Source organism: Sparus aurata, chromosome 4 (genome assembly GCF_900880675.1).
Source record: "Sparus aurata chromosome 4, fSpaAur1.1, whole genome shotgun sequence".
NCBI classification, from domain to species: domain Eukaryota; kingdom Metazoa; phylum Chordata; class Actinopteri; order Spariformes; family Sparidae; genus Sparus; species Sparus aurata.
The window spans coordinates 11,628,215-11,646,120 of NC_044190.1; the positions used below are offsets into that span (position 1 = coordinate 11,628,215).

General features: G+C 39.1%; 1 protein-coding gene across 3 annotated transcripts in view; it reads right to left on the reverse strand.

The window, feature by feature from the left end:
* Positions 1-10,058, reverse strand: part of shcbp1 (SHC SH2-domain binding protein 1) — a 36,369-nt gene extending 26,311 nt beyond the window's left edge. For 2 of the 3 annotated variants that reach the window (XM_030414074.1, XM_030414071.1), the window contains exon 1: positions 9,674-10,057. In XM_030414074.1, the coding sequence (XP_030269934.1) occupies positions 9,674-9,851 (178 nt within the window). In that variant the 5' untranslated portion in view covers positions 9,852-10,057. Of the gene's footprint in view, positions 1-9,673 lie in introns of all 3 variants that reach the window. The other variant, XM_030414072.1, reaches the window with a different exon arrangement.
* Positions 10,059-17,906: the final 7,848 nt, after the last annotated feature.

Below are 17,906 nucleotides of genomic sequence, written 5' to 3' on the forward strand. Positions count from 1 at the left end.
GGTTATTAGTAGATATTTACGGTTATATTGCAAACAGTACCAACTGACAAAGATAACATTAACTTGCTCACACCTATGATTGATTGAAATGTTGTATCTGATACTGCAAAAATGCTCTTTAATAAAATCAGTTTTAATATAACCAGAATTGTATAATGCAATAAGAGTTGATGTTCCATTATGCAACCTGCCAAAAAAGTTGCTGCTTAAAGGCAGAAACACACTGGCACGACCGTTGGACATCTGAAGCGTTTGGGGAGACTCGGACGAGGTCGGCAACGAATATGTTCGGTGTGTTCAGCTGCGTTGAAAGCTTTTGGAACCGCGCAGATGTTGTCTGCTCCCATTCAACATACGAAGTCTGAGAAGGCTGGCTGTTGGCCGTCTGAGACATTGGATTCTCTGATTGGTTGTGTGCTAGCTGTATGACCATTCTGATTGGCGGTGTGCTAGCGAATCAGCGCGGTGTGTGGGAGGGGCGGAATACTATGTGCACTTTGTTTTTCAATGCACTCCATTCCGTCATTTCCTGTTTTTATGTAGCACCAACCGCTTATTGCATCTCGTGCAAGCGCAGAACGTACACGCTACTGTGGAGTTGGCAGTACGTCGAAGCTGTGTGTTCATTGCAACTTTTCTGCCGAACGGGTCAGACAAGAGGCAACCGAGTGGTCAGATAAAGGTAGTTGGCTGTTAGTTTGAATCTGGGCGGTGTGTGGGGACCTTAACGGTTTAACCCCTTGACTTTACTGCAACATCTTCACCATCCAGCTATACAAGCTCAAGTGAGTGTAATACACCAAGTACTTACAAAGTAAAAAAGACAAAAATAACTGAAGTGGCAAGTTACTTAATGAAACACTGAGTTGGTAGAGAATAAATATAATCCTGTCACTTATAATCAAGGAAGTAGTGGTGAGAGTTGCGCCTTCAGTGCAATGTAAAAAAAATGTTATTATGTATTTTCACTGTTATTTATTTTCTGTAAATGTATTATTTATGGCAAAAGTAAAGCTCGAAAAAAAACAAAATGAATGAATGCTGGCCCCGGAGGGAAAACCAGGCAAAAATACCAGCACTTTTTAATTGCTCCGCAACTCCAAATGCCGTCACCTAACCTATTGTATACGAACCTGAATCTGGAACCAGTGGCCAGGATGCTTTTAACTCCTCCACTGCTGAGAGGAGGGAAGCTAGCCCTGCGCATAGGGCCCTATGATTTCCGCGATCACTGAATCGCGTACGGAATCGCGGAACTGGACGATTAAAACGGAATCTACTTCTTAACGCGGAATATCACGGAATTTGACATGATTTCACTGAAATGTTGTTCTCGTGTGGAAGAGGAACATTTGTCTGGGGAAAACTGCACGGGGGGAACCAAATCTGGGTGGCACATCAAGTCGCCGCCGCCCCCCTCCCTACAGACCGAGCTCCCCCGACAAAACAATGCAAGCATGGCGAAGCAGCTGTCCACGGCTCCCTCTTCGTCGGCGAAAAAGCTGAGAAACTTGACATTTACCCCTCAGTACAGAGCCTTGTAGTTCCCGAACAACTTGTATGTGTCAGGTGAACTGTTGTTTTGCAAAGAAGCAGACCTGAGAAATCATAATTAAAGGTGTAATGCGTCAGAGTTAGCCACCTGTCCAATTCATATTATCGGCATATCACCAGAGTGACTGTTAACTGCTGCTAACAGTAGCTGCTGTTAGCTAGCTAGCCCCGTTAGCCCCAGCCCTCTTAGCTGACTCTGCCTGGGCTGGGAGGCTTTTCTGGATCTGCCTGAGAGCTGACCATGTTTTTATTGATATTCTCTCTCTCTCTCTCTCTCTCTCTCTCTCTCTCTCTCTCTCTCTCTCTCTCTCTCTCTGTCTGTCTCTGTCTGTCTGTCTGTCTGTCTGTCTGTCTGTCTGTCTGTCTGTCATATGTGAGGTGTCAGGTGTGCCCAGATATCAATTCTTCGTTTTCGTCCTGGACCTAGCTCTGACATTTCTGTTGTTCATGAGGCATGCCGTTGCCCTGGGACCGGGTGCACTGCATACCGTTAACGCTAGCGTCTTGCTAACGAGCGAAGTCAGCGGAAATCTGCCAAAGCTGTGCAACTAAATATCATGTCAACAACCTAACTCTTGTGAAAACGTCCACAAAACTGTGCAAAGTTCTGCAAACTCGTCTTTGTTCCCCTTCTGTGTAAATGCTCAGAATGGCTCTGGTGTAATCTGCATCCGTCAACCTACCCTCAAGAGATTCGCTCAGATTTGATCTCTTCTCCATTCGTCCTACCCTAACATTTTCGTCTCGTTTTTATTCGTTGACTAAAGTCTCTGACTTTTTATTTAGTTTTCATAGTCTTCGTCAACGAAATTAACACTGATTAAAATGGAAAAAACGGAATTGGCACAATGACGTGCAAGCAATTTTGATGTCCAAAGCACATTTATGGAGTAAAAACACAAAAAATCTTAATAGAAAACACATTAATTCAATCTGTTAATCTCTGCTTATCTAATGATAGGAACATGTATTGAGGGTTTTACAAAGTTTAAGAGTTATTAGACACAATGGTCACAAAATGTCATACTGGATAACTGTCCAGACCTCATGGTGAAATGCAAAAAAGCTACAAAATAGTTGAAAAGAAAATAAATTAAAAAATCTCTGCCCCAGGCATTATTGTATGAGTGTTGCCTTTGATATATGAAAATGTTACAAAAAATTAGACATCCAGTGGATTGTTATGCTTTTGAGCAGCTCGTCCCAAAAATGGTATGTCAGCCAATGTCATCCGGGATAACAAGCAAGCTGGAAAGCAAATTTATCGGGCATTATGGGGCACACATTATCAGACATTAAGTAAGGCTATCAGGAAGACCCGAAAGGACCCTTAAACAATGGTGAAAGGTTAATAAGTGGTTTATATAATGTGCTTTATTTACTCTTTTCAGTCGCTGGTACACTGTGTTGTAAAATCCTGTGTCATATGGGATAACGCTAAAAAACATATATAATGATGATTTTATGCAAATTTGTTTGTTTTATGTGAAATTATACACTTTAATGTTGAGGGTCAAGTTTGCAGATTTCTATAGGTAGCCAAAACAACTGCCTGATTGAATTTCAAACGGAGTTTCATCATACTGGATAACAATTTTGTCATATAGGATAACAGTTATTTTCTGTTACCCCACAGTGTCATCTGTTAGGCTATACAGAATGACACATATTTGACAGTAGTACTGTTTTATGCTTTTATTTGTATAATTTCCATTCTTATTGTGATATTAACACATTATTATGCACATTTAAATTTATTGCTGGCATATTATATCTTAATAATGGTATTTTTAAGCACTTTAGTATTTGAACACTTTAAATTGCTTAAAGTTTTTAAAATATGTTATGTGTCCCTTAGTCGACTGTCCCGCTGTTACTCTGATGTAAGCATGGATTATTGATGAATATCAATAATATTTAGGTTGTGTAAAGATGACATTTCAAGTGGAAACATCAGGTGTCATACCGAGTAACGATTTCAGTCATGTGGGATAACGCTGATTAAAACGCCTTAAAATGCATAATTTCATTTTATGGAGTTGAGAAAACAATAATAGTATGATGCCAAGTACTGTTAAGGATTTTCAGACATTTTGCAGATTGAATCACTTTGCAGCATTAAAATGTAGGTGAGAACTTGAGCAAGTAGGGTCATGTCTATAGAAAACATTATAATGAAAAAAAGGAATTGTCTAGCCTAAGTTTCATTTTCTGAGCTTTAAATATTGGCAACTGTCTTACTTTACATATTTATGAAGCATTATTGACTTTAAAAGTTGTAATATAATAATATTTTGAAAATTCATTAAGTTAAATGACATTTTTGACTGGTGCCATCAAATAACTCTAAATTAAAACACATAAAATACATTTTTTGAAAATGAAATTTTTAAAATGAGTACATAACATCCTCATAAAAAGGTAAAAACTACATTGATCTCAGTTTTAACCTATTAACATTTTTGGTCAACTTAAAACCTTATTCGTCACTGAGCCAATTCCCAAAAATTAAAACAGAAAAAACAGAATTTGTGAAAAAATAAAAACGGAATTTGAGAAAAAATAAAACGGATTTTATAGGGCCCTACGTGCACTGACACTGAGGGTGTTCCAACAAGGGTACCTCACGATTCGATTTCGAGTATGGGAGCTTGGATTCTTCGATTACAGCGATTGACGATTCGATTATTGGTGCCACGATTCTTTGATTATTGTGATTTTTAATGCTTTTTTCCATACAACATTGATTTTGTCTTCATCTGTGGCTACAGTTGTAAATAAATAGTCTATCAATTAACTCAGTTCCTCTAAAACTACTCATTAAGCAAAAAACAAGGTTTTTTGAACATTTGACTTGTATTTTTCAAAGACACAAAATATCGTATTTTATGACTATGTAAACATTTGCACTTTGACCTACTTAACTTTGACCAGGGTAAGCTCCACTTGCACAAGAGCACCTTCTATTGGCGGAAAACACTGACAAGACCTACGCGATTTGCTGTTTTCAGTCGTCTTGTTTGCTCTCTCATAAAATCCAAAGTGCTTCCACACGGTTGCAGTGAACCCCGGTGGTGAGAGAATCGGCCCCGCTCTGCTCATTTTGCAAAGAAACTGACGTTACTGCTCCGTTTGACTGTTTCACTAAACAGTCCGGGTGGCGCACGCGCTAAGGTTCCGGTTACGTGTTTTTTTGTTCCGGTCTTGCGGCAAAGCATCAACGTTAATTAATCGATGCCAAATGGTCATGTGACGCATCGCAATGCATTGCCACATCAATGAATTGCACCTACCTCTAACTGACATAGTCCCACACACCAGAAAGCACAGAAAGTGGGATTTGACATGTCTTGGCTGTCAGAGAGGAATTTCAAATGTTTGGTGTAAAAACAGTATGTACAGTAAATAAAAATGTTTTTTAAAGAGAACTTGCATCAAAAGCTGGATTTCCTTTTGTTGGTGAAGGTATAGAATATTACACCTTATGTTGAGTCCTAGTCCATCCAGCCCCCAATCTTTTAATATCTCCTTTGATACAATTTATGATTAATTAATTAATTCAGTTTTTCGGCTGCTACAGAGTACCTTCTACAGAGTGCTATTTGCATAAATCAAATCAAAATCTGCATCCCCTCATCATTTTACTATGTGATAAATACAGATGCTCACAAACGCACATTGCAAATGTAATTCTGTTCTGAAGGTTTATGAATTAAACTAAATTGTAACAATGCATCAACATCATAATTAAAGACAGACTAATATGTTTAACTTGTCTAATACATGCCAAGTGCATAGTCATTAGTGCATTATTACTGTTGTCTATAAATAAAGACCTGACAGTGAGCAGAACAGCTGAAACCCCTACAACCTTCCATCTTAGAACTGGCTTTCAACTGTCTTGGCATTCAGTGGCAAACAGAGGAATATATCCTCATGGTTCTACAAGACATAGGTAGGTATGGTTTGGTGTAAACACAACTACTAGTGTTTGCTGTATTAATGTAGTTTTTCTTATCTGGCTGGGTGTTGGAGTGTTTGAGTTAGGGCTGGGCGATTATGCTAAAAATAATAATCACGATTATTTTGATTGATATTGAAATCACGATTAATACACACGATTTTTCACTGATTTAAAAAAAAATAGCCTATTTATTGAGCCACCAAAACTCAACTTTAAATATAACTTTTAGAAAAACAACCAGATAGATTAGTAAAAAGGTAAATGATAATAATATTTGTATGTTTGTGTGATGGCAACACGTACCGCTTGTCCAAAGTGTTGACCATTGTCTTGAAGCCTGGGTTTCTAATTGTGCTGATAGGGCACATGTCCTTAGCTAGCATGAACGTCACAGCCTCCGTTATCGCCGGGAGCCGGTGGGATATGGAGCGGCATTGTAAAGAGTGTCGTCAATGGAGGACTGTGTTGTGGCGGCGGTAGCTGTGGCTGAAGTTGGCGCTCTTGCACTTTTTTGGGTCTTTTGCTCCTTCAATACTTTGTCATAGACCACTTTATGGTTAAATTCATTTGTCGTGTTGCCCTGGGGTGCAGACACGACAGTGTGACAAACTTTGCAAACAAACAATCTCCTTCTGCTCCACGTCCGACGATTTTAAGCCAAAATGTCTCTAAATGACCAAAGTTGTCCTACCTTTCTTTTCAACTAAAGGCTCAGGCTGCTTTTCTGCCATGTTGTCAATCGCTCGTTCCACAAATCGATCCACACACTCACTCAGTGCGTTTACATGACACTCAAGAAAACCGAATTACTGTGTTAGTCTGACTATGATCGGATTTTTAAGATGCATGTATACACCTTAGTCTGACTAAAATCGGACCGGATTGGATTTCTCATAGTCGTAGATTATTCGATTGATAGTCGCATTAACTCCTGCATGTATACGTTTCCAGCGGATCGGATCGGATTTTGCGTTCTGCGCAGGCGCAAGATTTTTCCCCGGGGCCATGAGCCGGAAGTAGATTGGCGGCGGCGTCTTTCCTCCGAAATCACCGCAAGAAAGAGCGCCATTGTGCATCTAGTTTGTGTAATTATCATGTACACCATATACGAAGTGTACAAAGATGTAGCTTCGTCTCGCTCTTCGTACGCCATCTTTCTTGAATGCCGAGGCAGCTGGTGACGTAAAGAGGTCAGTCGGAGGTGGCCCCGTTAACACTAGCTGAAATGGGCACAGCGCCACCTAGCGTACCGGGCATGTATACTCGGATAATTGCAGTTGTCCAATTGAGATGCACAGTCGAACTATGGCTGTAATCTGATTAAGCTGTGCATGTAAACGCACTGACTGCTGCAGCTGCAGGCGACACAGGTGCGTTCACTGTGCTTTTACAGCGCAGTAATTTGCATACACGACTCGCAGAGGCACGTTAATCGTTTTTCTTCGATTACAGTGTTTTCATGATCGTGAGAAGCCAAAATCGAAATCAAAATTCAATGAATCGCCCAGCCCTAGTTTGAGTTACACCCCTGCATATGGTGTCCTTCTCAAGTTGCTCTTGAGAAAATGTCCTGAAGTTGTCCCCTGCAAAGGCAATATTTGATTTCACCAGTGCAGATGGAAAATTTGATTTGAGTTTAAAAGACTGGCTCATCACTCCTCATATGTACTTTATGAGCCTCTTGTATTAATCCCTCTGCTGCCAGCAGAAACAAAGAATCGTACCTGGATGGCGCACTTTGCAAACATACAAAAAAGAAATTGTGCATGTGTGACACCTCTGCTCCTACAACCTCATCCTAGTAGGCCAGTCAACAACATGCCTTGAAGAGATGCTGCCCTATTTCTTTGCCGCCAGTCATCAGAACTACTCAAGATGGATCATCAATGTCAGAAATGGATTCAGCATCCTCAATAACCACCCAAAATCACTCCAATATTGTCCAAATCGGCCAAGCAGTTGCTGAAATGTTGTCCTTATTGGCAATTAATGCTTATAATGCTAATTATGCAAATTGCCCAACATATGCATCCAGCAGTTTCCTAATGCTGGGGATCCATACTGTACATTTCTAACATAAAACTTTGGTGTACTCAACATTTCCGGCTTCACAATGGGGCTCTATGGGCTGGCAAGAATACTAGTGGTTTCCTCCGAAAAATGTATTCCCTTTCGCTATAATCTTTAAAGGGTGTTTTCTCAAAATTAGGTTTTTGTACACTGTGGAGGAGAAATCTCCACTTCAGTAACACTTACATAAACTATTCTTTACAGATTTCTTCCTATCTATATTTTGTATTTGATCAGGGAGGAGTTCTGTTTCAATAGCCTGATATTTTCTACATTTTATACCAAAAACATGGCGAAAATAGATTTTTTGATAACTCTAAATAGTATTTTCTAATCTATGGGATGATAGAGAAACATAGCTACAGTCTCTTCTTTAATTTTGTCTTTTTGCTAATGTGTCAACAATGAAACAATACATTTTTAATCTGGCTTCATCCAACTTTCAGATTTTGTGTTTTGTTATAGGATATGCAAATGATAGTACATTTTATGAAGAAATGTCTAATTTGCATATATAAATGTAAAATCTCAAAAACTTGCAATACATCTTTTCTTTGGTATAATGTCACTAATCAACTGGAGAAGTTTCATAGTGATAGCTATTAATTGAACATTTTCCCCTATTCTACCCAATTTACTGTGTGTTGGGCACAACTTTGGCATTTAATCTAGAAAAAAATATGTTCCACTTCATCTACGGCGGTAGACTTTTAGTATATGATTCAGGAGGGTTCTAGGACCAATAAAAACTGAGACATTTCTTTTGCTAATTTTTTTTGTTTTTTTGTGCTAGATTGACTGGCCTATAGGGGAAACACTGGGTCACACAAAAAATGATAGCTTGTCCGTCAGATCACATAAATCCTAGGGGAACTAGGGGGGCATGACCCCCCATGTTGGAAAAATATGATTTGTGTCCCCACTCTAAACATAACTAGCAGTGTTGGCTGGAGCAATGTAGTTGACAGATTTTTTCTTAGCAGAGTTACAGCCCTAATTTTGGTGTCCAATTCAGGAATTCATGTAGTTGTTCCCTTCAAAGTTGATTGATGAAGTTGTTTTTCACCCCTGCAGTATCATCACACCTCACATGTACTTCATGGTGCACTTTGCAAACGTATAACAACGAACTCCATCCTAGGGGAAACACTGGAATTTGTGGCTGGACTTGAAAAGGGCTGCTCATGCCTGATCCTTGTGCAACTTGACAGAGGTTGAGCCTGTTTGAGACCAGTCCACACAGAAACATAAACATTAATAGTTTTGCTGTTTAGACAGCCAGATTCCATTCATAGAAGCAATAAAATAGGAAAACAGACAGGGTGAATAATTTTTATAGACACTGCAATTGATGAACAACCATTTAACATTTTGACCATTGTGTGCTTCACTGTCTTGTGTTCCAGATGGTGCCAACTGGCCATGAAGCTCCATTTAGAAATGTTTTATTTGTTTTTAAGAACTGATGTTAATTGTTACCTGATCATCACAGGCTGATAGCAGGCGGTTTTGTGAGATAACATTAACTCATTTCGACTTAGGGTGGGAGGGATTGTTGCATTGAACAGTGGCTAATTGCAGTAGCAGTGTTAGGGGAACGGATTATTTTAGATAGTACCGACTGAGGAAATGCACCCCTGCTCAGACTGGTCGCCCGCCGCCAGAAGTCCAGGGGAGCTGAAGAAGTCGGGGTCAGTCAAACGGGCCATCCACTGCGTTAAGATGGCCCCGTTGCTGCCGCGATAGACAGTAGATGTCGAAGGACGAAGTTTGTGCGGAAAGCCGAGAGGTCTTGTCTTTCTATCGTTCTGCGAATGTTCGCGGAACGTTAAGAAAACTTTCAAGTATCCAAAAACGTTCGCTGTGGGTCCAGAGAAGGTGGAACGTTCCCGGGACGTTCAGTGGTTTGTTGGGGTCGCTTTAATGCAGAAAACCAATTTTAACTTAACGTTAAACTCACAATGACCTACATACATTAGAATTTATGTAGGCCTAACGTTACATAACCTGATTTCTCCCCAAGAGCGAAAAATTGAGAGAAAAAAAAGCTCAGTGCCAACAAGAAAGGAAGAGCATGACACAAACCTTGACTTGTAGCGGACACATTATGTCCCACTTTTGAAATCCTGTTGTCCTCTTTCATGTCGAGTTCAACGTTAACGTAGGACTCCAAATCAAACACCGCGACATCGGTCATGTCGTCTCCAGCTTCCCTCGCTTTAGCAGAAGGGGTTTCCTGTGCTTCTTGTTCCATGTACAGCATGTAAAAGTAGGCCTACTTCTGATTACGTCGCCAAATGTATTGTAATGGACTAAAAGCCAGTAGCGATAAAACGTTTAGTCAATTTCACCAACAACAAAAAAATAAGACTTGACAACTGTGACAGCATACACCCAACTACTTTCAAAATTTTCCCGGCAAGATGCAAGGACGTTAACGTTAAATTAAAACTGTGGATGTCCCGCCCCTTCCTCTTCTTCTCTCTGTTTAATGGCGATCGAGAAAAATGTTAAGGTTTCATATCGCCACCTACTGTACAAAAGTGTGTAACATGGTGTTCTCTTTCCTATTTTTACATCCTACACACCAACATCGAGTCTCATAAGAACGTAAAAGTACATCTCCTTCACTCATCACCTTAATGACACTGATCTGTGGCTGCGTTACAGGAATATCTGATAGTTTAATGTGACACACCACTAAAATGTCTGAATGTTTCCTTATACAATAACTAAAACTTCAACAATCAGTTAAAACTAACTAAGGGCCGCACACAGAAGAACTATGACATCTGTGTACATCCTGATGTCATTATGAGCTCATAGTTTTCATCGTCTTTCAGATTTGACCCACTCACAATCTCTTTCCTCAAATTTCGATGCAATATTTAGACAACTGGATGCCCTCAAACCAAAATAACAGTGTTTTCAAGTCACTACAACAATTTTCCCTATACCCCAAACCTGTCCAGCGATATTGGAGACATTCTGTCAAACAAATAATCGTTTTACACAGAGACATCGTCAAGTTAGTTTTCACCTAATTTGTTTTTCCAACAAATAACCTATATCAATTCATAAAGTTACACTGATGTCTATGCTGACCAGCCTTAAATGGTTTAAAGAGATGATTCATTCAATTTTCTTACCTCTACAGACAGGCCAAGGCGTGCGTGCGTGAACGCGAGTGAGAGACAGAATGAGAGACATTAAATTGAATATATTTTTTTATATTGAATATATTATTTGTTGGATAAATGTTATTTCTAATACTTTCCTTTTTATTTTCAGTGATTCGCTATTTGTTTTTCTCTCATTATAGTAGAGCTGTTTTGTAGCAACAAACAGGCTTTTTTTACTCTTACATTGAGTCCTAACTGCATCATGAACCTTCAGTAGTTTAAACTACTTTATACATGTGATATGAAATTTGAAAAAATATATTTAATTCACATCAGTCAGAGTCCACCTGACGGTATTCCTCCAAGCAGGTAATCTCTGAGATAGCATGTAAGGACTTAAACTACACAAAATGTAGTTTAACTACTCATCTAATTATTAAGACTAAGACATTATTATTACATTATTACTTATTATTAGTATTATCCCCTTGACACCTGAATTTATATGCAATTATGTTAAAAAATTAATTACTTGTGTTTTTGCTTTCAAGCAGAGACTAAATTAAGTGGAGATAATTAATTTGACTGTAGCACATAGAATAGTTATACATTTGGGTATGATGCAAATTAGCGACAACAGGCATTAATGGATAAAAGTAGTAATAAAGTAGTAATTAAAACACATTTCCCATCTCCTCCTGCAGATGTAACACCACCGACTTCACAGTCACTCAGTATCATCCTCTGACCTTGAAGATAAAAAGTTATGGAAATCTTTATCCTACGTCATACCTGCTGGCCGCAGTGGAGCGGTCAATTCAAATCCTTCGCCGTAAAGCATCATGTCCTCGTAACTTCTTCATACAATTTCCTATCTTGGCCAAATCTCTCAGGAATGCAGAGGGAGTTGTCAGGGGGCGTGGCCGTGACCTGCAGGCTCTGTAGCGCCCCCTATTGTTCAGCCCCGCCTCCCACAAGTGCGTAGAAGAAAGAAATTCAATATGTAGATTTCTCATGACCAGATGCACAAAAAACCCTCTTGGACTGATACCGTCACTCCAACAGGAAGGCAGCTATTATGATGTGTGGCGGCATTTTTATCCAAATCATGCCAACTTTGAAAATGATCTTGTCCTAGAGCTTAAACACCACAGTCTTCACATTAACTCAGTTATCATCTTCATGCCTTGAAGAACAAAAGTTATGGAAATCATTCAGCTGCGACATACTTTAGTGGGCGGGGCAGTGGAAACCAACCGGTCAAACATCAAGGCTTTATAACTTTAACATACAATTTCCTATCCACACCAAACTGCTCATAAGTTTAGAGGCTGTCTCCCCGAATAAATCTCAGCATCAATACTAAGTCGGCCATTTTGCTTTTGGCCGCCATTTTGAAATATTGCCAATCTTCGTACTTAAATTATCTCCTCCTACATACAATTTCTCCTCCTTTATACAATTTCCTATCTCGGCCAAATCTCTCAGGAATGCAGAGGGAGTCGCCCTGATGAGATCTGTGTTGTCATGGGGTGTGGTCATGACGTGTGGGCTCTGTAGTGGCCCCTATTGTGATGCCCCGCCTCCTACTTGTACAGAGAAGGACGAAAATTGGTACGCAGATTCATCATGACCAGACGCACAAAAAACCCATTTGGATGCATACTCTCAGTCCAACAGGAAGTCAGCCATTTTGATGTGTGGCGGCGTTTTTGACAAATTCATGCCTACTTTGAAAACTATCTTGTCCTAGAGCTTAAAAACCACAGTCTTCACATTCACTGAGTGTCATCTTCATGCCTTGAAGAACAAAAATTATGGAAATCATTCAGCTGTGTCATACTTTAGTGGGCGTGACAGCGGACGCCATTTCTCCCCTTTGCAGTCAAGCATCAAATCCTTATAACTTCAACATACAATTTCCTATCCACACCAAACTGCTCATAAGTGTAGAGGCTGTCTCCCCGAATAAATCTCAGCATCAATAGTAAGTCGGCCATTTTGGTTTTGGCCACCATTTTGAAAAATATCCCATCTTCGTACTTAAATTATCTCCTCCTACAGATGTAACACCACCGACTTCACAGTCACTCAGTATCATCCATTGACGTTGAAGATCAAAAGTTATGGAAATCTTTATCCTACGTCATACCTGCTGGCCGCAGTGGAGCGGTCAATTCAAATCCTTCGCCGTAAAGCATCATGTCCTCATAATTTCTTCATACAATTTCCTATCTTGGCCAGATCTCTCAGGAATCTAGAGGGAGTCACCATGAATAGATCTGTGCATCAATACTGTGTCATATCCATAGCACCACCCACTGGAAACATGAAGTAAGTTTTATCTCAGTCATTTTGGGCTTCCTACATGCATGTACATGAATGAAATTTGGCACGCATGTGTGCTATGACAAGACGCAGAAAAAACTAATTTAGACCCATACTCTAAATCCAACAGGAAGATGATAATTTTGATTAGAAGCACATGACTATGGTGTGAGTGATACAAGTCGCCACTAGATGGCATTGTTGTCTTTCAAGTCACATGTATCGAACCTCTGAATAACCTCTGAATAATTCCATTCCATTCCAGGAAGTCAGCCTCATATTTATTAGATTTTATTGAAACTTCAAAATGTGGCAGCATGTACTTCATGGAATAAAAACTAGCAAAAAAAGCAGAAATTAGATCAAAAGCTAGACATTGATAGACGGCCATGAAAACATATTTGTAAGAAGGCAAGTGAAGCATTATTTCCCACTCATTTATGTGGAGTGATGACAAACAATGTCAGATGTACATGGCATTTGCAGGTAGTTTTGTCTGAATTACACATTACAACATGGCATAATTGAAGGGTAATGTTTAGAGCTGCAAAATAGATAAGTCAGTGGTAGTAAGTCACAGCACACCATTTTTAAATAAGCCAATTTGCTAAGAATGCCATTTGCGTGCTGTGTCTGCCCTGTCAATGTGGCACAAAACAAGATGTGTGTAGTTGTGATTCTGACCAACTTTTCCACCATGAACGCAATGGCTTCCCCTGCCATTTTAAACAACTGAGTGATTTCTTTGGTTAAATAACACAAAACACAGCTGTAGTCAGCAGTCAGTGTGTAAAGCCATCATGCTGTTCTGCTTATTCCAACACTGATAATTTACGGCATTCAGCTTTCTAGCCCTTTCAGACATTCTTTATACCGACAGGAGGAACAGCCCACCAAACCATAGGAAAAACTGAAACGGAAGGTGTTGTGCGGGTAAGCCCGACGGCGGCGTGCGTCGACTGCAGCATGCCCCGACAGGCACGCGGACTGCGAGGGCCCGTTCATCACTGCTTGCAGTTTTAATATTATTATTATTATTATTATTACTAAGACATTATAGAACCTGTTTCAATAGTATGAGAGTGCAGGGAGAGATTTAATACGCCAACAGATGATATCTGTTGTCTAACTTTTGTGTCCACATGTTGATGTGTAGCTGTGATCGTCCATTCACTTTAACAGTAACAAATGACATAGTCTCTTTCAGCATCTAGTTTACTGGATAGGCTTAGTGGAGTGGAGTTTTATTTGTGCCATATTCTTTACAAAACACTGACAAGCTGCATAACCTGCAGCAGCTGACTGATTGAGAGTTTGACCTGCCTCTTTTATGTTTTGTTTTGTCATGTCCTTGTACACATAAACTTGATAGCATCAAAACTGTGCAAGATGTAGTTTGAAGTCGTGGCCTTTCTCACTAGTACTGAGTGCTCATGTAATAATTTGGTATTTGTAATTTAAAATTGAATAAACATTAGTTTAAAGGTATTCCACTGTTAACACCACAGTTGAAACGGCCATCCAAACAGTGTTTATTAAACATTTACAAAGTATAATAAACATCAGTTCCAATTTAACAATAAGTGTATGCCTAATACATAGTTTATAAAGCATTTCATTGTTTTATTAACTATGACCTTCGTTTAATAATGGTTATTATAAAATGTTACTGTGCATTCATTCTATGAGGCCCCAGTGTGGGAATCAAACCCCAAACTCTGCCAGAAACAGAGCCCCCCTCAATATCATCTGTGGATAATTTGAAGGAATAGTTTGACATTTAGAAAAAAAAACTCTCATCTGCTTTTCTTGACAAGAGTTAGATAGCAAGACTGATATAATTTTCATATCTGTACAATAAATATGAAATCACATTCAGAAGCCAGTTAGCCAGGCACAAAGACTGGAAACAGGGGGAAACAGCTAGCCTGGCTCGACCAGAAAGTTAGAAAATTCTCCCTCCCAGCACCTCTAAAGCTCATTTACTGTGTATGTGTGTACAACAATAAATGATTAGAAGGGGTTAATATTCATAAGGTATGGTTTTCAATTGTGTTAAAAGATACAAGGTTACAATTGTTAATATATGATATAGAAAACAGCAAAATGATTTGTAGATGTTTGTGTCTCATTCATTCAATATGTGTTAAATATTAAGTTAATTTATATTACGAAATGTTTTCTAAAATGTATTTTAGCCAAAAAAGGGAAAGTATGTCATGAGCTTATGCCACAAAGCAATTATTAATTTGTCACTGAATCAATGTACATATGTTTTTCTTTATAATATCATCAAATATGTGACCTGGGAAACTTCCTCTGAATGAAATTGCAAAATGCAGGTCTAACATCAACTGGTAGTAACCCTACATAGACAAATGATTTTAGTGTGGCTGTCTGGCACTATACTTTCTATAAGGATTGTACACATACTTACCCTGCAGGGAGTTTAGAATAGTGAATACATAGATCCCAGAAAGGGAGATGTAGGTGGTGCTTGCTAACCCCCAAGTTAAGCACAGCACACAGCTGAAGCCCAGCACTGTAGCACAGTCCTTCCATAACCTGGTCCCTTTCTCTTTGTTTACCTTCTTCCACCTGCTGGTGCTGTCAATGCCTCCACGATCTTTCCTTAGTCCCCAGAGCCTAAACACCACCAGTCCCAGCATGCAGGAATTACACAGTATCACCAGGCACGGGAAGGCCACAGTGTTGATGTAGCTGAATGAAAGCCTCTGTGGGAACTGGCTGCTCATCCAGCATCTGCAGGTTAATAAAAAAATAATAATAATAATAATAATTTATAACACTGATTTATATCAACCGGCTTGTTGGTGTTGAATAAAGCAAAGCACAGATAACATCACAGTATGTTTTGCTGAGAAGTCAAACCTTCTGTTTGGTCAAATATTCAAAATCCTAACAACGAATTTTGGTTTCTTACATTTGTGCTGTTGAACTGGTTGTTATCGTCCCTCAATACCAGACTGTATTTGCCATAAACTCCTAAAATCCTACAAATCACTACAGTCAATATAGGGAGATCTGCATGAAGAAAAGAGAGATACAGAATTTACTTCAAGACGCACTGTTTATGGTTAAATCTGCCTGCCTGAGCACAACTCTAAAAACACAGACTCTGTATGTGGTAAAGTTTTTCAAAGCTAAGTCTGATGGTATTCTGTATAGTTCATTTTGTTAATAAATCCCGATGAGCAAGAACTTGTTATACGGCTGTGCAACATTAGAATGACAAAGTTAACAACTAGGAGACATTTCTCTCAAAAGTTAGTGGAGACTGAGCCAATAGTAGAGTGAATACTTGTTACAATATATAATAACTTATATTTTTATCAGGTGGACAGAATTATGTCTTCAACAAATGCTTATATATTATTCCATGCATGCTGGATGTGTAAAAGAGCCACTTGTTTGCAAGCAGTTTTGTCATATTGCTGGGACTCACAGATGAAGTCGTTTATTGTGGAATTTAAATGTTTAAAATGGACTCTTGGGAATCCTGGGAAACTCAGTTCAGTTCAGTCTTCACACCTAGGTGCAAATTCAGCTTTGAACTACTCTTGGTCAGGGTAACAGATCAGACGGGGACTCTTATTAGTCAAAACTCCAGCTGCTTCTCTTGGTTCTCTCTCTTCACTGCCTCATTCCCTACAGGGCTGCCTGATCTCTTCTCCTGGATTCTTCTGGGCCTACAGCTGCTGAAAGTTGGCAGCTGCATTTCCAGCAGGTCCAAAGAACTTCTCCTCACAGCAGTGATGCGACGTTCTGCTAGTATCTCAGCTCAGTTAGCACCAGCAGCTGCAACGTAAAGCTTACCAGCTAACACAATCCAAGGAACATGACGCAAGTTAGCACCGAGCTACTATTGCTCCCTCCCTAGCAAAGGAAAGGAGCTACTAGTTTGCCTCATCGACTGTCTTTCATTAGCAAAAACAGCACTGTTCAACACTGGGTTCACAATGCTCTCCTGCTTGGCTTATCAGCCTAGGAACCAGACTGGTATCGTTGAACTGTGCTTAGGCATAGTACGCCTAAGCACAGGACTTTTTAACCAAAGTTGATGTAATGCACATGTGTTCAATCTATTCGTTTGTTCCATTAAAAGCAATCATTTATCATAATCCCTGATAATCATTAATTATTATTGATAGCCAAATTGAACCCAAAACTCCCTATTAATGTTGCATGAAGTACAACTTCAACTTTAGAAAGGTAAAATTTGTCAGTTCACAGTTTGCATCTGCTGCCACCAAGTGGCCCAAACTTGTGAAAACTTGTGCAAGTTTAAAGACAAAGATTTGATTTGATGAAAGTTGATGTGCTTCCCTTAGCAAAAAGTAGTATACTTGAAGTTAATTTTATTAAGTATGCTTGAGTATAAGTATAAGTATAAATATAGCAAGTATACTATGGACCATGTACTTGTAGCATACTAGAAAGTATACTAATTTAATACTTCTTTGGACTAAATTGGAACATTTTAAGTTTATAAAAGTATACTTTAAGTATATTTTATAAGGTCATTTTAAGTTTACAGAAGTACACTTTCAAGTATACAACAAGTACACTAATCTATATACTACTAGTGTACTAAGTATATACTTCTAGTCCACATTTTAGTTAATTAACATGTAAGTTTATAACAGGGGTAATACCTCAAGGCAAATGTGAAAAACATTTTTATTCTGCTAAATTAAATGTAAGCACAACTCAATGACTCAACCTTTCCCTGTACTTACATCATGATATTGTATGTATTACCACTTGCAATGTGACAAGCTCTACCAAAAAATCCACTATTTATTACCATACATGCCCACAGCTTAATAGACGGGAAGTCTCTCCCG